The following is a 27,319-nucleotide window of genomic DNA, read 5'->3' as shown; positions in this document are numbered from 1 at the left end:
CGTCTCCGAGTATTTCGAAACCAAACAAGACTTCTGGCAAGGCGACTCCCCATCGTAAATTTTTTTTAACCCCATGCTGGAGAAAGCTCTTGTCTACACGTGCAAGTTTGGACCAATTAGATAATTCAAAGAAAAGTTCTGTATGAACGAAAAAAAATCGCACGCTCTATCTCTCATCATATTAACCCTGGTGCGTGACTCGGAATCAAGGACGGTAAAGAGAGATGATGAGCTGGCCTTTCGAGAATTCGAGAAAAAAGTTATCTTTCCCCTGGTACCGAATAAAGTTAAATCATGAACTGTTTGAGCTGCACTAAGTTATGAACATAATAAAATGAATAAAAGCACTCATCGTTTAATTCGTCGAGTCCTTACATCCGTATCTCGCCGTCCATCCATCTCGAAGTCCATCTATATTTTAGCGAAAAGTAGCCGCTGAAATGGAATTTTGAAGTGAAGCTTAGCACACCAATTTGTTGTATCGAGAAAAGATCCTACTGAAAACTTGCTTAATCGAACAGCTCTTTTTCAAAATATTTCAACACACAAAATAGCTCTTGCCATAAAATTTTGCATGTATAGTACAACAGAGCTCCTAATCAAAATTTCAATTCAAGTTTTGAAGAAGGGGCGTGTCATTCTCCTAATTCAATTTGTTCTTAATGGGCTTTCGATGATGATGACCCGAAAATCGGCACTGATGATGGCACAATGCCGAAACCGGTTTGTCTCAAAACCAAATTTGACAAGGGATGACGGAAAATCGTTCCAATATACATCATAACCCGAAGACCTTTTAAGACGTGTATATTATTGAAAATCTTAATATATGTGACCCGGCCTATGATAAGGTGGCTTATGACTCAAAAAAGAAACAGCTGTTAAAGACAAACCAATGCATTTCTTCAGTTTCTTGGTGATTTTTCTTTTGCATTATTTTTTTTTTTAGTCATAAGCCACCTTTTCATAGGCCGGGTCACATATATAAATTTCGTGCCACGTTGCTTGTCCGCAATGAACTCCTACACTATTCAACCAATTTTAATCAAATTTGCACAGCGTGAGCAGTTTGATTCAACTTGAAAGATAGGATAGCGTTCCTATGAATTTTCTTCCCGGGAAGTGGACCAGGGGCCGATCTATTCGAACAAATTATATTCAGTTCGATTTGTCTGAGTTTTGGTATTTAGGTAGCATGCCCTTTGCCTAGATAAGTATTTACGACACCTTTTTTTCCTGAAAATGGAGAATGGGACCGACTGTGACTGGAAGCAAGGGATGGAGAAGAGAAAGAATAAGAACTAAAGAGAAGAGAAAAGAGGGAAGGAGAAAGCGATAGAGGTAGACAGAGACAGGTAGAGAGATAGGTATAGATGGAGCGTAAAGAAATGAGGGAAAATACGGAGAGGAAGAAAGATTCCTAGAAAAAGAGAAAGGCAGAGGGTAAGAGGTAAAAGCTGCATAAAAGTTACATAGATAGACCAAAGCTAGGGCAGAATAACATCTGCCAGGTCTGCCTACAGCTGACTCTAGAAAGACCAGGTGGCTTATCGAGTAGTCAATATGGATTTCGCAAACCAAGATCCACCGTAGATGCAATACAAACAGTCGTCAATATAGCTAGAGAAGCTATCTCTGGAGGCCAAAATAAAAGGAAGTTCTGTGCACTGATTATGTTGGACATCAAGAATGCTTTTAACACTGCGAACTGGATGCAGATAATGGCAGCGCTGCAAAGCTTCGGCACTCCAGCTTACTTACGCAGAATAATAGGCAGCTATCTTGAAGACAGAGTACTTCTTTTTGACAAGGATCAAGGAGCAAAAGAGTAAAAAATCACAGGAGGCGTCCCACAGGGATCTGTTCTCGGTCCAACGCTTTGGAATGTAATGTATGACGGGGTGCTAAATATTGATCTACCAGAAAACACGCAAATTGTGGGATATGCTGATGATATTGTAGTGGTAGTAGTGACCAAGAAACTGGACCTACTTCAAGCATTATGTAATGACGCCTTGGCAAGAATAAAGGAATGGCTGACCAATACGGGACTGGAGTTGGCTAGCCAAAAGACGGAAGTGGTATTAGTAAGCTCCAAACGGTCGGCGAACGAGTTAGTCTTAACTGTCGGGGATTATCAAATCACCTCAAAGGATTCCTTAAAATACTTAGGAGTGCACATTGACTCTAAGTTAACTTTCAAAGAGCACTTCAGAGCGGTGGGGGAGAAAATTACCAAAGTTAATGGATCACTTATGCCAATAATGCCTAACATTGGTGGTCCGAGCGAAGCTACACGTCAGCCATTGTCCACAGTAACCAGCTCAATAATACTATACGCAGCACCAGTGTAGTATGGATCTAAACAGACCCATCAAAAATATTTATTAGTAGCGTACCGACTTGCTTCTTTAAGAATAGCAAGTGCTTATCGGACGGTGTCCGACGACGCGATCCTGGTTTCAACCCGGAAAATCCCAGTGGACTTACTGGCAAGCGAAATGGCCGCTCTGTATAACACACTGCAGTGAGCAAAATGGCATTTATAGTAATGACACGCCTGATGGATGCTGAGAGGGAGCGCAGAGAAATGCGCATGCGAAGCAGTGGCGATTAAATGGACACTCAGAGCAAATAGCGGGAACCTGGACGCAGGGACAACAGTCCCTGGAACGCCACCCTGAAGTAATGCGAAAGTGGTGCCGGGGTGGGCGACGGTTCCAGAGCGGTGCTGTTTTTTAGTCTACGGACACACGGTTGCCCGGACCCGTGCCCATCTTGAGCGAGCAATATAAAAGTCTTATCAAATGTCAACAGAAATGAGCTGTTCTCTCAATCAATTAAAACTTAACTTGCGCTGCCATCTGGCATACGTTAGCTACTGCCGGTAATGCAGTGCCAATATTCACAATTGTGCCGTAGTTCAAATAGATTTCTTTGTGTGCTCACAATCATTTAGTTTTAACAAATTATTTTAATAAAATGTAGCTAAACAACAGCTCTATGGCAAAAATTTCCCAAAGCTCGCTAATAGCCTGAATCTCCATCTTTACAACCAAAACCTTATTAATATATTTGGATTCCAAATAAGAGCGAAAAAGGGAAAATGTAGTAGTCTTGAATCCTAGGATGTCCGACCAGTTGAATTTAAATCACGAACCATTGTCCCACCATGACCACCGGAGCATGGAAAAATTGCATCTATCTTTGGAAAGTTTTCTCAATTGATAAAACCCTTTTCCTGTGGCCTTAGTTAAAGCTTTTACTCTTTACAATAATATCTGGAAATATCAGCCCTTGACTGGCGTATGCTGACGGCATTACTATCATCCACCTGAACACCCGCACCGTAAGTTCTCCAAACTGGAAAGAGAAGCAGTTACTCCAAACTGGAAAGAGAAGCAGAAAAGATGGGATTGATGATGAATAAGGACAAAAGGAAGTACCTGCTGTCATCGAGCAAAGAGTCAGCATATTTGCGCTTTGGCAACCACTCCACTCTTAGCAGCCATAATTTCGAAATAGTAAAAGACTTCGTTTATTTGCGAACCAGCATTAACACAAACAACAACATCAGTTCTGAAATCCAGCCAAGAAATGCTATTTTGTACTAGGTAGGCAATTGAAAAGTTAATTCCTCTCTCGGCAAAGGAAAATCATGCTCTAGAAATCACTTATCGTACCCGTCCTATATGGTGCAGAAGCATGGACCATGGCAACATCAGATGAAGCAGATTTTCAAGTGTTCGAGGGAAAATTTCTTCGAAAGGTTTATGGACCTCTACGCGTTGTTGACGGCGATTACCGAAGACGATTTAATGATGACCTGCGCGAGCTTTACGCAGACATCAACATAGTCCAGCGAAACCTATCCTATACTATGAAGTTCTTGCTTAGCATTACGGGAGCTCTGAATATAACCCCGACCGCTGCACTGTATGCCACTCTGCACATTCCACCTGTAGACCTGGTGGCGAAGAACATAGCGCTCACAACTATTAAGAGGCGCAATACTTCGGGGGAGCTTAAACGCAGAATATACGGCGATAGTAGTATAGCGTCATGATATACTGACAGATAGAGCCAACCTTATTCTCTACCTGCGCTCCGGAGAGGCTATTATAGCCACAGAAGAGGTGGATGGTTAGCGCAAGGTTGCGCAAGTGGCAGACGAGGTGATACACGCGTACACCGATGGTTCCAAAGTAATAAGAGTAGGGTCTGCGGTATGCTGATCTTATCCAAAAATTAACAGATGCTAGATCCTGCCAGATCACTGGAGTGTTTTTCAGACGGAAGCAGTAGGCAGTAGAAACACTGGAGTAGAATAGCTTAAACTGTAGCCGCATCAATTTTTACATTGAAAGCCAAGTAGTTAATAAGGCAACAATACCGCATAGCACAGTATCTAAAAGTGTGTTAGAGCGTAAGCTATCCCTGAAAAGAATCGGTTCCTTAGGCATAGGCATATAGAAATAGAAGGAAATAAAAAAGCGGATTAGCTGGCTAGACAGGGCGTATCGCTCGAATCTTGTACAATAAACATTCCAATTAGATTAGGCGCGATCAAAAATAGGCGAAAGCTGCACATGATTGACCAAGCAGGAAAGGCGTGGAACTAAGCGCCGGGCTGCAATGTGTCGCAGATCATATGTAGGTCTTATAACCTTAGACCAACAAAGTTACTTTTATTATTGAAAAGATGAGACTGTATGCTTATAATGGGTATTCTCACTGGACACTACCTTCTGGCGTCACATGTTATTAAATTAGGCCATGTCTGTGGTAGCAGATGTGGGAATTCCTAAGACTCCAGCTATTGGGAGTGGCACAGCTATCATATCTTCGTCATCACTGCTGTCATACTCAATGCAAACCAATGGTTTGGACTGTGAGAATATAGCTATATGGCCTTGCAACTGACTTTTTATTAGCGTAGAGAGGGAAGAAAAGGAAGGGTTTTTTCTTCTTCGCTATCTTCTTCACGTGAGCAAAACTGATTTAAATGAATTAAGAAGTCTAACGCTTCCTTAGCAGAGGCTAGGTCTTCATATCCATGTATCAAATTATTAATGATAACTTTTGCCATCTTACATACTTTAATTTCTATGTATGAAAGAAAAAAAGAAAAATTCTCTGAACTTAAATTGTAATTTCCTGAACTTGAATTGTGATTTTCTGAACTTGAATTATAATTTTCTGAACTGAGCTGAAATTGGAAATTCTGAACTTGAATTGTAATTTTCTGAACTTTAATTGGAAACTCTAAACTTGAATTTTAAATTTCTGAATATGAATTGTAAATTTCAGAATTTAAATTGGAATTTCTGAACTTGAATTGTCACTTTCTGAACTTGAATTATTATTTTCTGAACTTGAATTGGAAACTCTTAACCTGAACTGTAAATTTCTGAACTTGAATTGTAAATTTTTGAATTTAAATTGGAAATTTTGAACTTGAATTGTAAATTTCTGAACTTGACTTGTAATTTTCTGAACTTGAAACGTAATTTTCTGAACTTGAATCGTAATTTTCTGAACTCGAATTGTGATTTTCTGAACTTTAATGGTAATTTCCTGAGCTCGAATTGTGATTTTTCTGAACTTGAATTATAATTTTCTGAGCTGAGCTGAAATTGGAAATTCTGAACTTGAATTGTAATTTTCTGAACTTAAATTGTAAATTTCTGAACTTGAATTGTAATTTCCTGAACTTGAATCGTAATTTCCTGAACTTGAAGTGTGATTTTCTGAACTTGAGTTCTAATTTTCTTAGCTCAGCTGAAATTGGAAATTCTGAACTTGAATTGTAATTTTCTGAACTTTAATTGGAAACTCTAAACTTGACTTTTAAATTTCTGAACATGAACTGTAAATTTCGGAATTTAAATTAGAAATTCTGAGCTTGAATTGTAATTTTCTGAACTTGACTTATAATTTTCTGAACTGAAATTGGAAATTCTGAACTTGAATTGTAATTTTCTGAACTTTAGTTGGAAACTCTAAACTTGAATTTTAAATTTCTGAACATGAACTGTAAATTTCGGAATTTAAATTGAAAATTCTGAACTTGAATTGTAACTCTCTGAACTTGAATTAAAATTTTATGAACTTGAATTGTAATTTTCTGAACTTGAATTGTAATTTTCTGAACTTGAATCGTAATTTCCTAAACTTGAATTGTGATTTTCTGAACTTGAATTATAATTTTCTGAGCTGAGCGGAAATTGGAAATTCTGAACTTGAATTGTCATTTTCTGAACTTTAATTGGAAACTCTAAACTTGACTTTTAAATTTCTGAAGATGAACTCTAAATTTCGGAATTTAAATTGGAAATTCTGAACTTGAATTGTAACTCTGTGAACTTGAATTAAAATTTTCTGAACTTGAATTGTAATTTTCTGAACTTGAATCGTAATTTCCTAAACTTGAATTGTGATTTTCTGAACTTGAATTATAATTTTCTGAACTGAGCTGAAATTGGAAATTCTGAACTTGAATTGTAATTTTCTGAACTTTAACTGGAAACTCTAAACTTGCATTTTAAATTTCTGAATATGAATTGTAAATTTCGGAATTTAAATTGGAAATTCTGAACTTGAATTGTAACTCTCTGAACTTGAATTAAAATTTTCTGAACTTGAATTGTAATTTTCTGAACTTGAATCGTAATTTTCTAAACTTGAATTGTGATTTCTGAACTTGAATTATAATTTTCTGAGCTGAGCGGAAATTGGAAATTCTGAACTTGAATTGTCATTTTCTGAACTTAAATTGGAAACTCTAAACTTTGCTTTTAAATTTCTGAACAGGAACTGTAAATTTCGGAATTTAAATTGTAAATTCTGAACTTGAATTGTAATTTTCTGAACTTTAATTGGAAACTCTAAACTTGACTTTTAAATTTCTGAACATGAACTCTAAATTTCGGAATTTAAATTGGAGATTCTGAACTTGAATTGTAATTTTGTGAACATTAATTGGAATCTCTAAACTTGACTTTTAAATTTCTGAACATGAACTCTAAATTTCGGAATTTAAATTGGAAATTCTGAACTTGAATTGTAATTTTGTGAACTTAAATTGTATATTTCTGAACTTGAATCGTAATTTCCTGAACTTGAATTGTGATTTTCTGAACTTGATCTATAATTTTCTGAGCTGAGCTGAAATTGGAAATTCTGAACATGAATTGTAATTTTCTGAACTTTAATTGGAAACTCTAAATTTGACTTTTTAATTTCTGAACATGAACTGTAAATTTCGGAATTTAAGTTGGAAATTCTTAACTTGAATTGTAATTGTAAATTTCTGAACTCGAACTGCAATTTTCTGAATTTGAATAATAATTTTCTGAACTGAAATTAAAAATTAATTGGAAACTCTAAACTTGACTTTTAAATTTCTGAACATGAACTGTAAATTTCGGAATTTAAATTGGAAAATCTGGACTTGAATTGTAATTTTCTGATCTTGAATTATAATTTTCTGACCATGAATTGGAAATTCTTAACCTAAATTGTAAATTTCTGAACTTGAATTGTAAATTTTTTAATGTAAATTGGAAATTTTGAAATTGGATTGTGAATTTCTCAACTTGAATCGTAATTTCCTGAACTTGAATTATAATTTTCTGAACTGAACTGAAATTAGAAATTCTGAACTTGAATTGTAAATTTGGGAATTTAAATTGGAAATTCTGAACTTGAATTGTAATTTTCTGAGCTAAAGCTGGACAAGTTGTAGGAGCACGGCTATTCGAGAAGAAGAGGACGGAGCTACTACATTACATATATTCTGGTTTCTGTTAGGGGTTTTCCGTTTGGTCGTTGAGTAAAAATCTGGTTACACTATTGACTCATTCAATCTATTTGACGTCTTCACGCAAAGCCAGTTCAACCTAACCTTAAATAGAGCGTTCTTCAAAAAGATTGCATTTTATAAGACAGAACATAATTTAACCGCATACCGTGACACAGTGATTTTAACATCTTTCGGAAAATAGCATGTTGGTTATGTACTGCACACCACTGTATGCGCATCCCAACTGCATGTAAGTACTATAAAATATTAGCGAATGAAAGAATAAGTTCTGGCTTTTTTATCTAACTTAAAGAGAAATCAAAGCACGCAATTTTGCACGAAGTAGACGACGAATGGATGATGATGAAGTTATAGAAGATTTTAGATATCACAATAATGGTAGATATATAAACAACAATTTTAAATAAAACAGTTTCAAATACAAAACAACGGTGAAGTGTGAAAGAACGGTGTGGAAAAGAAAAGTGTTTGAAAAACTTATTTGCGTTAAAAAAACGAGCATAGAAAATGTTTAAGAATTGGTGCTGAGTAGCTTGGAAAGAAAAAAAATATTATTTTTTTAATGCATGTGAAAGTTCCAAGTTAATATTAAAAGACTGAATTTGCTCAAAAGCGCGTGTGAAAAAAAACTTTAATGCTTGTTTAAAAAACTTTGTATTTGTTTTTCGTTTTTGTGTTGCACAAATGTTTTTGAAAATGTCAGCAAAATTTTTATGTTGTGTGTTAATGTCAATGATGCTATTTACACTTTCGGTGAGTGTGTGTTTTTATTTTATTTTTCATTACAATATGTGAAAATGTTGAGTTAACGAAAAATGCAAAAAAAAAAAAATAAATAAAAATTTTAAATGGTATAATTCACAGGTGAATGCCGGCTGTGTTTGCAATGAGAAGGGCGTTGATTATTGTAACAAATGCAAACCACCAACCTTTGTACGCCCGAAACCCAAACCACGTCCAGCTTATATCAATGCTGAGCTCGAACTCAAACCCATCAGTGATACTTGTTCCTGTAATAAAATCTTCGTTGAACCGGCACCATTACCTAAGGCATGCAATAAAGTACGTGATAATAAATTTGATTGGTTTTGGACATGGAATAACTTAATTAAACGTAAATGGCTCGAAACTGTGATTAACGCCAAACATGAATGCATTAATCGCTTACATAAACGTCTTGCTAATCTAGAGAATGTTGAAACAGAATATTTACCACAAAAGCACATAATCAAAAGCGTTGATGAGTAAATATTTAGATATTTAACAAATAGGGCAGTAACTATCATATTTCACATACATACAGTCATATTACATACATACAAATAAAAAATTAATTATCGCGCGCTGCAAAATGTGTGGGTACAGTTGCGCACAAAACTGTTTAGCATATACTTAGTAAACACATTTCATCAGCTCATCAAATGTCTTCATTTATAAGTTTTGGTGTCGTTGGTATTTGTTTTTGTTTTAACTTTTAAGTGTTCCATTTCGTCGTCAACATCATTATCTCAATTTTGTTCGAAAGAAACATCACATAATCAATATTCGCTCAATACAAAGATCCATCGAAATCATCACTTCATTCGTTAAACGTGCGCTTTATGTAAACAAAAGTCGTGTGATTAAGTTTGTTTTTTTTTCGTATTGACGCGCTTCAATCAATTTATTTGTTATTAACAGCTGACTATATAATTCCATCTACAGTCTGTACCAAAACCACCGACATGTAAATGTTCGTCGGCGCCTTGCAAATATTGTTCACCCGCCCCACTACCACCACCAGCACCAGCGCCACACAAATCATGCGGTTGTGGTACGTCGCCAGCGTTCCCTTCATATCCTTTACCTGCGTAAGTATTTTGATTAAAAAAAACTCATTAACATTGTGGATAAAACAAGTGTGATATCTTATCCGTCAACTGTTTGACAGGATGTTCAATATGGCTACTTTTTAGCGTTTTGGCAGCGTTTTGACAGGGTGTTCAATATGGCGGCACATAGGGCCGGCTATCTTCAGCGGGTGATAGAAAGAGATACAGAATGAGACAGCGATAGTTAAAAAAAATCAGGTGATCCATTCTATTTGTAATTTTGACGTCTTTGCAGAAGTTATCACACTTGTCTTATCCCCAATGCTCATTACTATGATACAAGACAACAAGGTAGTTCCACTTTGACGAATTTGACAAAATATGGCTGTCATCAAAAACTGCCTAAATCTGACCTGCTGCTCAGTTGGGGCCAAAAGCGTTTATGTCACATTATTGACACACAGTCCGTAAAGCAGTTCGTTGCTTGGTTTTCATTTGGTCAAAATGTCTGTCATCAAAAACTGCCTAAATCTGGCCTGCAGCTCAGTTGGAGCCAAAAGCGTTTATGTCACATTATTGACACACAGTCGGTAAAGCAATTCGTGGTCAAAACCCACGCCTCAATTTTGTGTTCATTTATTTCGCAACCAATTTCGTTGTTTCCCGTTGGCACTACTACAAACGACAATAAGTTGCCAACACGTCAGCAAATTAAAGTTGAATGTCAAATTTGCCATACCAATAGCTGTTGTCACTTATTTGTCAATTCAATTGTAACTTTGTAGTTATAACGAACGAAAAACGCATTTGACGTTATATGACAAGTCAGTTTTATTGATATGGTCAAGTTTGTAGTCTTGTTGACTTAGTGAAAATTCTAAAGAAGCATTGCCACCTGAACAAAATTATGTTTTGAAAATTTTTTATTTTTATGTGGTATTTTTATTCAACCATAAACAATAGAAGGATAAATATTTATAATGTTGTTAAATTGTAAACTGATTAAATGCAACAAAAATAACACATCGAAATAAAGAAAGTAAAGCAATATCTTTATCCTTCCTTAAGCAGAGAGGCGCTTTTTAAAACCTGACCTCGTTACTGGAGAAACACCCTGTCAACCAGTGTTAAGAAGTTTGTTCAAAGATACCAATTGAATCGAGAACCCTCCCCCGGGAGGATAAAGTTAAAAACCCTCCCAACGAGTACTACGCCCCCTTGTTCGTTACTTCGCATAGTGGTCCAGTGAAAAAAGGCTCCGTTCAAAGCCGCTCAGCAACAAAGTAGAGCGCTGTTGAGTTCGGTTAAACCATCACACCATAGACAAGCCTGTACTGTTGACTCCAAAATGTGCCATAAATTCGCGTTAATGGTGCAATATGAATGTAGTATATGAAAAATTATTTATTATTATAATCATAAAGCCTCGATGCAACCTTCATTTGGAGCTATTGGTCTTAACCTTTCAGCTTATTACTGTATGTATCATAAAATAATTAAATACAAGGCTTGATATATGTACCTCCGATATGATTTGGGCCGAGCTTCTCTTCCTATTTGCGTCGTGGTCCTTTGGATTTTTGCTACAAATTGGTGGGACTTGTTTCTAAATTTTTGAACGTTGCTTTACCTGGGTGTTGAGCCAAGGATCTTTGGTGTGATAGCCGGATCACGCTATCACCACACCACGGCGGAGCTCACCCAGGGTTGGCGACCATACTCCTAGCCGTAGCTTCGTCGATATTCTCTTAGCATTGATGGACACTTTTTATACCACTGGGGCCGCTATTATGTCAAAAAGGTCGCATTCACTTACCCAGTCAAACAGTGCCCTATTTTACTCCAACATATCGGGAACGCTAGCTAGCTCAAGTTCGGGAATGAAAAAAAATTCTCCGACTGCAAGGTATTATCGTAACCTGTGTATGGAGGCAGAGGAAGCCCTTCTCCTGGAAAGAGAAGATATCCAGAATACTACCATGTCGAAATTTGATATCGCTCCAGTGAAGGATTGCTTTCAGTATAACTACACTACAACTTGAATATGTTTGTATTTTGGTCTCAAGAAATAAACCTTTTTGGGAAGTGCGACTGTTAATCATCCGCTGGCCACTATACCCTCTCTCATGTGACTCGTCCTCCACGAGTGTCAATGCAAGCTAAAGTAGCTCGCTCAGAGTTTGAAGATGTTTGCTGGTTGCCGTTAACGCTATATTAGTCCCTTCAAATCATGGAAGCTCCCATAAGATGTTGCTTCACGAAATTCACCAGTCATTTTTAGAAGAGACTTGATAACGCCCTTTGAAGCGTCTAAATTACACACTAAAATATTGATAAGATCGAATTAAAATATTTTTTAATACGAGCACTGCTTACCTATCCTCTAAACATTGTCTATTTCAGTGCGGCCCATGCAACACCACAAGACAACGGCATCCCCGCTGATCCGATAAGCATCAGTTTAGCTTTGCAAGCTTCTAAAGCGGTAGCTGTACCGGAAGCGAAATTGGCGTATGGTTTCGCGAAGCCTCCAATTGATAGTATGAAGAAAATCACATTCGCCAATGTACCGGAGGAAAATCTTTTCCAATTGAAAAGTGAAGTAATTACATTCAAAAAGCCCGCTTTAACTCCATCACCAGAAGAGGAAGAAGAGCCATATGAGGAAGAACAAGTGGAAGCAGCTGATCAACCACCAACATTTACATATTCACAGTTAGGTTATGAACCAGAGAAATTTAAAAATCCCAAGTTTCGCAAAGTAGTTTCTTGTGGGCATGATTACAGTTCAGGTGAAGCTCATGCGTTACCCGACAAAGTTCATGTGGATTGCGGTTATCGTCCCGGTCGCATTGCAGCTTATGTTAAAGTAAAACCGAAGAAAGAGGAAAGTGTGTACTATTAGTAAGATTATATACATATTTATAATAAAAACTGTTTAATGTTACTGTCCAATCAGTTACAGGGTAGAAAATACTTATAAGATATATCGTGATCAAGCTTAATAGCTCTTAAAATTTTTATTATAAATAAAGCATTTTGTAAAATAAAAATGAAATAACCGCAACGTTTTTTTATTAAAGTTTTTTTATTGCCACGTGTAACCAGGGAAGAAAATCAAATAATAATAAAATAATGAAATAAAACAAAATATAGTAAATAAAATTAGAAAAAATAAATTCAGATAAAATAAAAATAAAATAAAACAAAATAAATATAAGGTAAAATAAAATAAAATAATCTCAATTAAAATTAAAATAAAATAAAAAAAATTTAATAAAATAAAATAATAAAAATGAAATAAAATAATATTAAATAAAATAAAATAAAGTAAATAAAATCAAAAAAAATTGAATTAAATTAAGTAAATAAAATTAAAATAAAACAAAATAAAATAAACAAAGTTAAAATAAAACGAAATAAAATTAATGAAATTTAAATAAATAAATAAATAAATGTAAGGCGCGATAACCTCCGAAGAGATCTAAGGCCGAGCTTCTCTTCCAATTTGCGTCGTGCTCCTCTTGATTTTTCCCTACAAATTGGCCGGACGGGACCTACATGTTTTATGCCGACTCCGAACGGCATCTGCAAGGCAGATGAGTTTTCACTGAGAGCTTTTCATGGCAGAAATACAATCGGAGCGCTTGCCAGACACTGCCGAGGGGCGACCCCGCTTAGAAAAATTTTCTTCTAATTGAAAAATCTTATTTCTAAAATTTTGATGTTGCTTTGCCCGGCAGTTGAACCCAGGGCATACGGTGTGATAGGCGGAGCACGCTACCATCACACCACGGTGACCGCCATGAAATTTAAATAAAATATAATAAAATGAGATAAAATAATATAAAGTAAAATAGAATAAAACGAAAATAAAATAAAATCGGATAAAGTTAAAATAAAATTAAAAATTAAATTTTGTAAAATAAATATAAAATAAAATTTTTTAAAATTAAAATCAAATATAAGTGGTTATTTGGCGACCTTTTACTTTGTAAATATTTTTTTTAGCTGGCTTGAGGTCCGGCGATGATAAATTAAAACGAATATAAACTACACGTCACGCAGTGAAAACGTGATAACTATTTCCTCTGAAGACGATTACCGTGTGTAATCGGAATATATTAGGAAGAAAATAAATAAAACTTGCGTTTTAATTTATCATCGCCGGACCTTAAGCCAGATAAAAAAAATATTTAATTAAAATCAAATAAAATGAAGTAAAATAAAACAAAAATTAAATTAAATGAAACAAAATAATGTAAATAAAATATAATTAAAGGAAATAGCATAAAATAAAAGAAAATGAAATAATAAAAATTAAATTAAATTAAATTAAATAAAGAAAAATAAAGTAAATAGAATGAAATGAAAAAAAATAATAATAAAATAAAAATAAATTAGTCAAAATAATAGAATAAAACGAAAATAAAATAAAATCGGATAAAGTTAAAATAAAATTAAATTAAATTTTGTAAAAAAAAATAAAATAAAATGTATTAAAATTAAAATCAAATAAAATGAAGTTAAATAAAATAAAATGATAAAAATTAAATTAAATGAAACAAAATAATCTAAATAAAATAAAATATAAGAAAATAGCATAAAATAAAAGAACATAAAATAATAAAAATTACATTAAGTTAAATAAAGCAAAATAAAGTAAATAAAATGAAATAAAAAAAATAATAAAATAAAAATAAATTAATCAATATAATATGAAATGAAGTAAGGATAAAATAAAATTAATTAATCTAAATTCAATAACATCAAATAAAATCAAGTTAAATTAGATCATTAGATTAGATTAAACTTGCTATCCGTTTGTTATCGAAAAGTTTTGGATTTGTCATCAAAAATTATCAATATGTTATCAATTTGTCATCGAATTTTTAACGGATTGTTACCAACTTTGTATCGGAGTGTTATCGGGTTGTTATCAAAAAGATATCGATGTGTTATTAAAAGTACACCAGTTGGTTTTTGGAAATTTGTAGATTTGTTATCGGAGAGTTACCAATTTATTATCAGCGCGTTGTCGATTTTTTTATCAAAAATGTACCAATTTGCTATCCAAAAGTTATCAATTTCTAATCGGAGTGCTACCAATTTGTTATCGACCTGTTAACAACGACTAATCGGTTTGTTATGAAACAGACACCTAAAAAACTTCAATATAAAAACGATGGCATATATGAACCCCTTCGATAACAAGCTGATAAGACAATGACAAGAAAACGATGGAGCTCAAAAAGCTCGAAACTATTTCTGGTGCCACACCCATTTTACAAAGTTTTTTACAAAGTTATATTTTGTGTCAATAAACCAATCCAATCACCACGTTTCATCCCTTTTTTCGTATTTGATATAGAATTATGGCATTTTTATAATTTTTCGAAATTTTCGATATCGAAAAAGTGGTCGTGATCATTGTCGGATTTCGCTCACTTTTAATACCAAGATAAAGTGAGTTCAGATAAGTACGTGAACTACGTTTAGTAAAGATAACGGCCAAGACGAAGGACAGACGGTCGACTGTGTATAAAAACTGGGCGTGGCTTCAACCGATTTCGCCCATTTTCACAGAAAACAGTTACCGGCGTAGAAGCTATGCCCTTACCAAATTTCACAAGGATTGGTAAATTTTTTTCGACTTATGGCATTAAAAGTATTCTAGACAAATTAAATGAAAAAGGGCGGAGCCACGCCCATTTTGAAATTGTCTTTTATTTTTGTATTTTGTTGCACCATATCATTACTGGCGTTGACTGTTGACATAGATTACTTATATACTGTAAAGATATTCAATTTTTTGTTAAAATTTGACTTTAAAAATTTTTTGTTTTTTTAAAGTGGGCGTGTTCGCCATCCGATTTTTCTAATTTTTATTTAGCACACATATAGTAATAGGAGTTACGTTCCTGCCAAATGATATCTTCAACGACTGCCAAATTACAGCTTGCAAAACTTTTAAATTACCTTCTTTTAAAAGTGGGCGGTGCCACGGCTATTGTCCAAAATTTTATTAATTTTCTATTCTGCGTCATAAGGTCAACCCACCTACCAAGTTTCATCACTTTATCCGTCTTTGGTAATGAATTTTCGCACTTTTTCGGTTTTTCGAAATTTTCGATATCGAAAAAGTAGGCGTGGTTATAGTCCGATATCGTTCATTTTAAAAACCGATCTGAGATGAGTGCGCAGGAACTTACATACCAAACTTCATTAAGATACGTCAAAATTTACTCTAATTGTCGTGTTTACGGACGGATGGACGGACAGGCGGACAGGCGGACATGGCTAAATGAATTTCTTTTTTCGTCCAGATCATTTTGATATATAGAAGTCTATATCTATCTCGATTAGTTTATGATGTTACGGATTACCGTTATGAGAACAAAATTAATATACTCTGTGATATCTTCTCAGCTGCGTATAAAAATAGCCAGAATAATATAACTGAAGCGAAAATTTGTAAAAATTGCAAAAAATACTTAAAATATACAAAAAAATACTGAAACATTTCTTATTCTTACCCCACGAACTTATCACCCGACTCTTTTACATTCAATTAGCATATTCATGAATGTTAGCATAATTTTAGGCACTCAATACGAATAAATCTTAGCTTTATTTATTTTAGTGCTAGGGAGGCTCCGTAGAGGCTACAGGAGTGCTGTTTGAAGTCAATGCAAAATTACTATTTCATGAGTTATTAACTGAGCTTTTTTATTTTCCTTCGAAATCCATCATTATCAATTCTAACAGCTACGATAGCATATAGACTCCAACATTAACACACACTTAGCGATAACAGACACCAATTGGGTGCACCAAGAAAAACCAAGTCTACATCCTACTCTTGCTCCGAACTAATGAAGGTCGTCCATTTTCTTTTCTGCCGAAAAATATCACCTATACAGCCTTTTGTCTTTTATTAGGTTCATCATTAAACCTCGATAGATACACGCCGGTGGAATCACGGGAATTGCGATAAATCTTCTGAAGAACTTTTCTCCCAAATACATTACATCAGGTGAAGTATTAAAGGAGTTTTCGTTAGTCGAGAGTGGATTATATATTCAGTTACCTTATCACTTTAAAACGCCACTCGTGGAAAACCACACTTTCCATTACATTTCTAATTATCTGATCCCAGATACACAAAGTCATTAACATTATAACGATCTTGCGCGCAGGACAAAAAACAAAACAATGCAGCTTTCTAGTATATATGAGACTAGACCCAAAATAAAAAGTCGAGATCATTGATTTGAGAATACTTAAATTCCTATCTGCAGGTATTCGGTCGTACGTCGCTTTCCGGCGATTTGTTCTTCTATCCGGGGTATTGTCATTCTGACTTTATCATAGAACGAGGGTTGGATAGTGTATATTGATAACGAGTTCACCGGGCGCGACCTAGAAAAGGTGTTTACCAAATCTGTGTGGATAAGTCTGCGCAGGCAGGTGCCGGATATCATAGTGCTTACAGTTTCCTTTCCCCGGCGACCAGACTGTTGACGCGTAGCACTTGAAAAAGCGGAAAGACTGGGGGGCTCTTTACTTTATAAACTAGTTCGTCTATTGAAGGACCAGGTCGTGTTTCCATTGCAGTTGTCGGCATAGGAAATGGTAGTTGTGATGGAGAAGGGAGATAGGATGTAGAAATAGGATAGGGCACCACCTTAATTCTCCTAGGTTTTGAGGTTTCATTCTTAAATAGAATAGAGTTTTGTCTGATTTATTACGTAATTTTTATGGGTGTTTATGGCGTTTAGCGCGGTGATAGGGCAATACATTTTTCGGAATCCTGGCTGATGGGTGGCTAAGCGAAGATTCGTAGTGTATCTCGATCCCTTTCTGAAGTGGCTCAAAGGTTTCATGCAAAAGAGTGTTAATTGCGCACAGTCACGCAACTGTGGCAGTAGTGTGTCCCAAAGCTGATGTGTCACACAATTCTATGGTGATCAATGCGAATGTGACGGTTCGACGCTGTTTAACTAGATATGTTGCTAGGCAAAACGTGCTACTAAAGCATGGCTGACATTATGGATTCGAAACCCACTCTTATACGTAAGTTTATTCACTTGGCCTTTAGTTCTTTGCAAACTCGGCTGCTCTAGAAAAGTTTCCCGGAAGTTTGGCCTTAAAAGAAGCCAGGCACGCGACAAAATTGCTTTTCTACAAATTTCACTTCTCCAGTCATTCAACTCAATCGCAATTTATTTTATTTTTTTCAAATTAAGAACATGCCAGCCAAAAGAGCTGTAAAGAGCTGTGTGGCTTAAATTTTACCAAATGAGTTTCTTTTGTATTATTTTTTCGCACAACACAACGTGCAATTTTTCAAAACTTTCTCATGCGAATTCGAGCAACTGGGAAAGGTCAAACAAACTTGGAAGTAACAATAACTAGTAAATATGGCTAATTTTACATGCTGAAGTCATAAGCACGTCGGGTTCAAGTACGCAACATATATTTATTTAATATATTAAAATTAAAAAAAAATATTTTGAAATAAATTACTTCCACCAAAATAATTGTGGTCATATTGGCTGTGTGGTTTCATATAAAGATGAATATCTCAGATCGCAAGCAGTTAGTACGTGAAACATCCGGTACAATTGAAGATCAACAACATAAAAATTCTATAAGCAAAATGGGTTCACACGCAAAGCTCGTGTGCATAGCAATATTTTCATGTCTGGGTCTGGTAAGCTGACTGCCACCACCACCAAACTAAAAGACGGACTAATGGACTGTTTATACTATTTTATAAATATTTTGTGAATTTTCAACAAGTATACAACAACAATTTATGTATGTCCAAACAATATCGAATCTAGATTGCGTTGGCCCATTGTATACCGGTGGAAGTCATCTATACCGGTGAAGGTTGTGATTGCCCAACAAAATTGGACTTTTCCGTAAATGTGCCCAGTGTAGCGAAAACGAAAAAATATCGACCAAGCGAATATGGTTATAAAATTGATGTACCAAAACCGCGTGAAACAAAAGCGAAAGTTACATATAGTTTTGATTTCGAAGTTGAAGAGCCACGCCCACCGAAGCATGTGAAGCCGACTAATAAAGCAAATCTTTATGCCATGATCGATCGTGTGGCAACGAAAAAGGGCGGTAAGTTAACTGAGTGTGCTAATGTGTGCTGATAATATACGAGGTGACTGAAAAAGTTCGCTTAGTTGGTAAAAAAAAATTATTTTCGTATTTATTATGTTTCCGTTTTGTGTTTTTAAACGGTCCCTTTATAGACCAAAAAAATTCTGAAGTATTTTTTTTTACTTCCTTTATATTAGGTCGGTTGAATGTTTGTCCGCTTTTCATACAAATCTTTCAATCTATTTTTAAGTAACTTCCCATTAAGCTACAATCGTGAAACTTTACACATAGGTTAGGACACCGTGACAATGCAACAAAAGGAAAAAAAATCCGTTAGGTGGCGCACGGATCGAAATTAGATAAGATTTGAAAATTTTCAAACCAGCTTTTAAGTAACTTCTCGATGAGCTAGAGGCTTGAAATTTCAAACTTAACTCAGAGGCCGATGACACGATACAAAAAGATTTGCTATGGGGCGCACGGGATGAGATATTTAGAAAAATCGTACGAATTTTGGGGTAGATTTGTATGTAAGTTCTCATTGAGCTACGACTGTAAAACTTCACAGATAGTATAAGACGCCGAGAAATTTTAAGAAAAGGAGAAAAAAATTCGGTTAGGTGTCGTACGGATCGAAAAAATTAGATAATAATTTGGATATTTGGTGTTTTGAGATCGATTTTGAAGTAACTTCTCATTGAGCTACAAATATGAAACGTCAGAGACAGGTTAAGACACCGTGACAAAGGAACAAAAGGAGAAAAAATTCCGTTAAGTGGCGCACGGATCGAAAAAATTAGATAATAATTTGGAAATTTGAAAGCGTGTTTTAAGTCACTTCTCGATGAGCTAGAGGCTAAATTTTAGAGCTTAATTCAGAGTTCGATGACAGCCGGTGACACAATACAAAAAGTTTCGCTAGGGGACGCACGGACTGAGATATTTAGAAAAATCAAACGGAATGTAGGGAATTTTGGGATTGATTTTTATGTAAGTTCTCATTGAGCTGCAAGCGTAAAACAGATAGGTTAAGACGCCGGCGAAATGTAAGAAAAGGAGAAAACAAAAATGAAATAAAAAAATTTTAAGCACTTCCTTTATATAAATGGACAAAAATCAGCGATAAATGTCTCCTTATATAAAGACATACATTTTCTTGCTAAACTTTGATTTTTAAATTTTGACATAGAAATTGCAAAAAATATTTATGAGAAGTAAAAATATAAAGGTGGAGCGCAATTGATTGACTAATAATATCTCCTTTCCTACCAACTTTCCAATCCAAGTAATGTGCGCTCCACTTTTATATTTTTACTTCTCATAAATATTTTTTGCAATTTCTATGTCAAAATTTAAAAATCAAAGTTTAGCAAGAAAATGTATGTATTTATATAAGGAGTAATTTTTCGCTGATTGTTGTCCATTTATATAAAGGAAGTGCTTAAAAATATTTTATTTTATTTTTATTTGTTTAAGGTAATTTTTTTTAACACTAGTGGCAGCCACCGTGGTGTGGTGGTAGCGTACTCCGCCTACCACACCGAAGATCGTGCGTTCAGCTCAAAGCAACAACGAAAATTTAGAAAAAACTGTTGGCATTAGAAAAAAGTTTTTCTAAGCGGCGTCGCCCCTCGGCAGTGATTTGGCAAACATTCTGAGCCTATTTCTGTCATGAAAAGCTTCTCAGTGAAAATCCATCTGCCTAGCAAATGCCGTTCGGAGTCGGCATAAAACATGTAGGTCCCGTCCGCCAATTTGTAGGAAAAATTAAAAGGAGCACGACGCAAATTGTTTTTATATAACTATTGCGAAAACAATCTCAGTTTAACTATTTATGCCATGAATAGGACAGTAAAAATTCATTTGAACTGTAGATATCAGACTTATAATCTTATGAGGAAGATCGAAATAAATGAACTGTTGTTGTTGTAGTAACTGCCAAAATACGCGCCTACTACTACGGAAGCAATTTCTTTGACATTCGAATATTCAGGTTGGTTAGTTTGCAGTTAACAGTGGCTTATAGCAGAAAGTGAAAGGAGGGCCAATCCAGCAAAAACGACACCTCAAATGCACAAAACTATAATTAAATGGTTGTCTTTTTCAAACCAATTTTATTTTTATTGTTTTATCGCAGTTGAAAAAAAATTATTCACGTTGTATATGCGGTCAGTTTAAATTTAGTCACACATTATCAAGTTCCAATGTGATTTGTCTCACCCGTCACAAGCTTAAATTAGCTTAAACTCATTCTTTGAAAAAAGGTTCTTAGTTTCTTATTGAAACATAAGGCATAGCCAATTTTGAATCTATTTTTATGATTTGTCCGAAATTGTGAAGTGTAAATAGAGGACTTACAAAGGCGGGAAATTTCGAAGTCCCACATATCACTGTTAGAAAATGGCAATTTTCAGTGGAAATTACAAACCTAAAATTTATATTTCATCAGCGCGTAGTGATAAAATCTTAAAAAATATTAAATGATTAGCAAAAGTAAAATTACTTAAAATTTGAATCTAATTCGAGTGTAAATGTCCCACGCGTCACTTTGAAAAGAAAAACTATAATCCGAACAAGTTGGATGCAAACTGAAGTAGGGACTACACAGAAATCGAAATGGCTCCAGAACCAGATCGTCACCTTAAATGGAACAAAGCTGTCGTAGGAACAAGGTCGATACTAGATCAATAATTTGAAGTTTGCTTTGCAGCTTTTTAGTATACGATTACAATAAAAACTTAGGTGAGTTGCTGTAGGCATTAACCTGGGTAGATTTGTATGGACGAAAGTTAACCGATCTCGCGCCATCGATTTTTCGATAGGATTTGGGCTCAGGAAAAAAGTTCCACTACGCATACCCAAAAAAATAATTTTCGAGCCTGCGAAAAAAAAACTGGCGAAGGGGTCCATTTTTCGACCAAAACACTCCCCAAAACCCAAAAAATATTTTTTTTTTTTTTTAAAACTGTTGTAAAACCTTTGGGGATAACAGTTTAAAAAAAAAAAAAAAACATTTCGACCCAGTCTAATAGGCATAGACAAAAATTACTTGGCGCGGTTTACCTCCGAGGTTTTATTCAATTATTTCAATTTGCATCGTCCCCCTTTTAATTTTCCCTACAAATAGGCCGGACGCGACCTTTATGTTTTATGCCGACTCCGAACGGCATTTGTAAGGCAGATGAATTTTCACTGAGAAGCTTTTCATGGCAGAAATACACTCGGCGTGCTTGCCAAATCACTTCCGAGGGGCGATCCCTATTAGCAAAATTTTTTTTTTTCTTATTGAAAAACTTGTTTCTATATTGTACTCTGCCCGGCGTGGTAGGCGGTGCACGCTACCATCACACCAAGGCGGCCGCCCCTATAGGCATAAAAAAAAGTTATAGGGCGCATTTGAAACGGTTAAATGATCAAACCTAGCAGCATTTGTAAAAAATTGTGAAATCTTGAAAAGTCTACCCAAAGGGTGCATCATATATACTTGGAATGCAATGCAGCGTTGTAGAACATGTTGGAAGTCGCGCTCAATCGCCGCTCCTGAATATGAGGTTTAATGGACCCAACTCAGGCATACTCAGATTGAGGCTTCACTGAATTAGCTGTGTCGGCCCACAACAAAAAATGCAGCTACAAGCGTACGTCTGTATTGTTATAGATTTGTGCAAATAACTTAACTGCGCTGGGTTTTGGGTTCGACGCGTAAGAATCTGTTGTTTTAAAACTTGACGCAAATTTCACAGTTGCATCACCCTCTTTGGACGATGCCTGCCCGTAAAATGGATAAGGACCGCTGATTGGTGCCCACGCAAAACATAAATACTCCTTTCAAAACAACTTGGAAAACTCATATGAGCAATAACATAAATAAATGCTACTTTGGACTAGATAGGCAATTGAAAAGTAAAGTCCTCTCTCGACTTGCTCTACGAGTCAATTATCGTACCCGTCCTTATATATGGCTCAGAAGCATGGACGCTGACAACATATGACGAAGGGCTCTAAGAGTGTTCGAGATAAAAGCGCTTCAAAAGATTTAGTGAAGATTTAATGATGAACTGTACAATCTTTACGCAGACATCAATATAGTCCAGCGAAATAAAATCGGCGGCTACGCTGGCTAGGCCATGTTATGCGAATGATAGGTAATGCTTCGGGCAAGATGGTATTCTTATAAGAACCCGCCTACGGAAGCAGAGGAACAAGGCGGCCCACTTCGCTGGAAGGACCATGTGGAAAATGTTTTCAACTTTCTCGGTGTTATCCTTAGCCCGGTTAACTCAGCGAGGAAGTGACTGGTGCGACTGGTGCGACTTATTGCCGGCCAGGACATTTCAAATGGTTAGTCGCCAATAAAGTAAGTAAGTAATCAAACCTATAGAGCCAAGTCAGTAACGATAATAGAATAGATCGCCCATTCAGGGATGCCAGATTTTCGCAATTTACCCATTTTTGAGGGATATTTGAGTAAATAATTAATAAAAAAGGGATCATCGACCGAGATGTAATTAGTGACAATCGGCTGAAATGAGAGCTTTGGACAAGAACTGCAAAAATCGTTGCTCATTGCCATCTTTATGCTTAACCTGAGTCATAGTGATATTCTTCCTTTAAATATAACTTAAAAATTCTCTGCAAAAACGGTGTTTTACAGATCAAATTTAGAAAAGAGCAAAGGTATTTCAGAAAAGAACAAATCGACTGCTGAGTGGCATATCATCCCATCTCGGCTGCTGTTCAAAAACGTCTTATCTCAGACAACTTTTGAACAGCTCTCTATTTCAGAATTTGTTCCAAAATCGCCCTTCTAAGTTAAAATTTTATATATTTTGGCATTAGTTGGGGTGTTGATGAAAAAACGTTTGAGATTGGGCGTTCTTCAAACGAAATATGAAATAGCGTGTTATTCAAAAGTTTTCTGAGATAGGGCGTTTTCGAAACAGCAGCCGAGATAAGGTGATATTCGACTCAGCAGTCGATTAGATAAGATTCGTAAAACTATTTTCAAAAAGTTTTTTTGTAGATTTAATAACCACGAACTAAGTGAACTTTTGTTAATTCCCCCGTATATGTAACTAAATAAATTGTATTGATGAAAATTTCTTAAAGATTGTGAAGATAGTTATGCAGCACCGCCGCCTACCTGCCGTTGTGGACAATGTGCCACCGTCTCCGAGCCGTTTGATAGGTACGTATTTAAACATATGGCTTATCAACCACCACTACCCCTCACACCTAAATGCAATTGCCAACGCCAACATTGCAATTGTAATGTTGGGCGCATGGGGAGAACAACTCAATATTCACCAAATGGGATATTTAAGGTTTCCCCGATGAGAGATTATATGTTGCAATCAGCTGCATTAGTACCTTTAGAAACCGATACGAGGGACGAAGAAAGAAAAATTGATGGATACGGCGGCGGTGGTGGTGGTGACGGTGACGATGCGGACATTCCAACTGTGAACGTACGACGGAAACGGGATTTGGAGCATGCCTTCTTGCGTCCACGAAAATTTTTGAACCGTAGGCGACCAAGTCGTTTTGTAAAATTGTATCGCAAGGATCTGGCTGATGCACCCAAAACACCACAACGTTTATTCGATTTGGAAAGTTTGATCAATAAGCAAAAACGGCATCATCAACAGCAACAGCACCAGCAGCAGCCGATAATGAGGAAGACGAAACGTAAAGCGAAGAAGACGCCCTACGCACAACAACGTTCACGCCTAGTGAAACGTGAAATTAAGGGTGAGTACGATCTGCTAGAAAAGGAACGTGAGCAGTTGGATTTGACTTTGCCTGAAATTATTCAATTCATGCCCGAAACATTGCAGCCCGATTTTAAAAGAGGTCAATGTTATTATGGTTGTAACGGTTCAACAAAGACAACGCTAAGCGCGACGGAATCAAGTGAGCATAAGACAAATGGAAACGAAAACAACCCTACCTCCAATGAATACAGCAACATTAACAGCGAAGAAGCACAGCGTACCGATAATGACCCAATATTGACTGAGACCGCTACTGACGCACACACTGACGAAAATGACGAGACTGACAAGAACGCTAATACAAACAATGACCATGAAAACAACAACACGAATACCGAACATGACGCAAACAGTACAATCGAAAACTTCAACATGGACATGGAAACGGACGTAGACCACCAAGCTATTGCAAGAGAGACATCTATTGAAGAAAACCTGCTGAACGAAACGAATGCAGCTGCGAAAAATAATGCTATCAACGCTACATTTACCAAACGTCAGGCATCAAACTATCATACCGATAATAGTTCGTCATCATCATCATCAGCTAATGCCGCTTGCTCCAAATGTACAGCGCGCACAAAAAAAAGGTCATCTAGTACATTGAAGTCTAAGAAAAGCGCTTACAATGCACATTCAGCAGCAGCGCCAACATTTTCTACTAACCCAAATTATAAGCCACAACAAGTGGCACAAAATGCACCGTCAGCAACATCGCACATAGCACATGCATCGGCAGAAATTGCAACTTGTGAAATGAAACGTAAATGGAATGTAGACAAAAATGAATATAATAAGCAAGATTTGACCTCCTCCTCCACGCCGCTCATACGCGGCGCATATGACAACGCCCGTGTGGACGACCACTCCGCCTCCATCTCAGCACATTATGCGCGCGTATCAGATACACCAATTCCGATAATACGTCCACATGATTTTGTAACACCATTGCATGATCACAAATATTCAATACAATTTATTGATGGTGAACATTTGGATAAACTAATTGCCGATATTGTTTATAGTCATCCGGAATTTCTGTATGCTACAGCACATTTGGGTGGTGCGCTGGTGGATCCGGAGTCATGGCAAGAGCAAGAAGCTATAAATTATGCAAAGCATTTGATTGATGATCGTTTGCGTTTGTTGTTTGGTAAAGAGAATGAATTTAGCATACAACAGCATATACCAAGTGCTCCCGTGCCACTGTATGGCATCCTACCGCCGCCGCCGTTATAAAACCCATGAAGAACTATAAAACAATAACTTCCTTATCGATTTGGTTTCACAAATTATTTATAAGATTAAGGTCGAGGTTTATATAGCATATTTACAGCCTGAGAATTTTGAGTTTCTCAATCACGTCGATACATAAAACACACACTAGTAATAAGTTCAGACAAAACATTTGTAAATTCAATTGAAATTAGTTGTAATAAATTTTAAACAAAAAATGTAATTATTAAGTTGTACTGTTATTTGTAAAGTTTCATTTTTAATTTTTTATCTTCTTTCTTATAGCTACGGGCAATATGCTAAATGATTGATAAGAGGTTCAGGCAGTTTATAGACCAATCTGCATATGAAATCTTCTTTTCTACTCTTAATTTCCACATCAGACAGCGCTTCGAAAACTATTTGAAACTCCTTTTTAATAAAGGCAATTTTTTAATTAATTCAATTTAATACAACAGCAGTTTAATTTTATTATAACTTTTTACTTCCTTTATATTAGGTCGGTTGAATATTTGTCCGCTTTTCATACAAATCTTGCAATCGATTTTTAAGTAACTTCCCATTGAGCTACAAACGTGAAATTTTACACATAGGTTAGAACGCCGTGACAATGCAACAAAAGGAAAAAAATCCGTTAGGTGGCGCACGGATCGAAAAAATTAGATAAGAATTTGAAAATTTTCAAACCAGCTTATAAGTGACTTCTCGGTGAGCTAGAAACTTGAAATTTCAAACTTAATTCAGAGGTCTATGACAGCCGATGACACGATATAAAATGATTCGCTAGGGGGCGCACGGGATAAGATATTTAGAAAAATCGTATGAAACGGAGGGAATTTGGGATTGATTTTTATGTAAGTTCTCATTGAGTTACAACTGTAAAACTGCACAGATAGGATAAGACGACGAGAAAATTTCAGAAAAGTAGAAAAAAATTCCGTTAGATGGCGCATGGATCGAAATATTTAGATAAGAATTTGGAAATTTGGTGTTTTGAGATCGATTTTAAAGTAACTTCTCATTGAGCTACAAACATAAACCTCAGAGACAGGTTAAGACACCGTGACAAAGGAACAAAAGGAGAAAAAAATTCCGTTAGGTGGCGCACGGATCGAAAAAATTAGATAATAATTTTGAAATTTAAAATCGGTGGTGGCTTTCCGTAATTCGATAGTCGACACTCGTTGATTCGATACTTCAAGTCGATATCGAAGGCTCGATGATGCCATTTTAGTTCCCGTATCTTGGTATGATCTCTTTCGTTTGCAGATTTCAAAAAGTGTTTAGAAAGCTTTTTGGAACTAACAGAATATTTTCTTTTTTAAATAGCGTTTGTTTCTTAATCTCTGAAAAAAACTCATTCCCTAAATAATTACCAAAGCATAAAATTATAACCTTCAAAAAGCCAATTCGATACCTAATTTGGTATCGAACAGTTTGTATCGAACGTTCGGTACGACGCGTCGACAATTTGTGTTACGGAAAGCGAAAACGATTATTTTATACTCGTTCTTGATCGATATCGAATTACGGAAAGCCACCCCGGGTTT

The 27,319-nt window shown here is 35.8% G+C and overlaps 3 protein-coding genes across 3 annotated transcripts in view; all 3 read left to right on the top strand.

The window, feature by feature from the left end:
• Es2 (ess-2 splicing factor homolog) overlaps positions 1-27,319 on the top strand; it is a 174,993-nt gene that overhangs the window by 88,965 nt on the left and 58,709 nt on the right. The window lies entirely within an intron of this gene.
• On the top strand, positions 8,097-12,703 carry Cp7Fa (Chorion protein a at 7F). The gene is made up of 4 exons (XM_067783747.1): positions 8,097-8,578; positions 8,690-8,887; positions 9,530-9,675; positions 12,040-12,703. The coding sequence occupies exons 1-4, from the start codon at positions 8,510-8,512 to the stop codon at positions 12,539-12,541; spliced, it is 915 nt and encodes a 304-aa protein (XP_067639848.1). The 5' UTR covers positions 8,097-8,509; the 3' UTR covers positions 12,542-12,703.
• Positions 18,195-25,992, top strand: Cp7Fb (Chorion protein b at 7F). The gene is made up of 3 exons (XM_067783746.1): positions 18,195-18,352; positions 18,486-18,777; positions 23,869-25,992. Exons 1-3 carry the CDS (start codon positions 18,215-18,217, stop codon positions 25,770-25,772), a joined length of 2,334 nt encoding a protein of 777 aa, XP_067639847.1. The 5' UTR covers positions 18,195-18,214; the 3' UTR covers positions 25,773-25,992.

The sequence above is a fragment of the Eurosta solidaginis genome, chromosome 4 (assembly GCF_040869045.1).
Source record: "Eurosta solidaginis isolate ZX-2024a chromosome 4, ASM4086904v1, whole genome shotgun sequence".
In the NCBI taxonomy this organism is placed as follows: Eukaryota; Metazoa; Arthropoda; class Insecta; order Diptera; family Tephritidae; genus Eurosta; species Eurosta solidaginis.
This window is presented reverse-complemented; position numbering and strand designations above follow the sequence as displayed.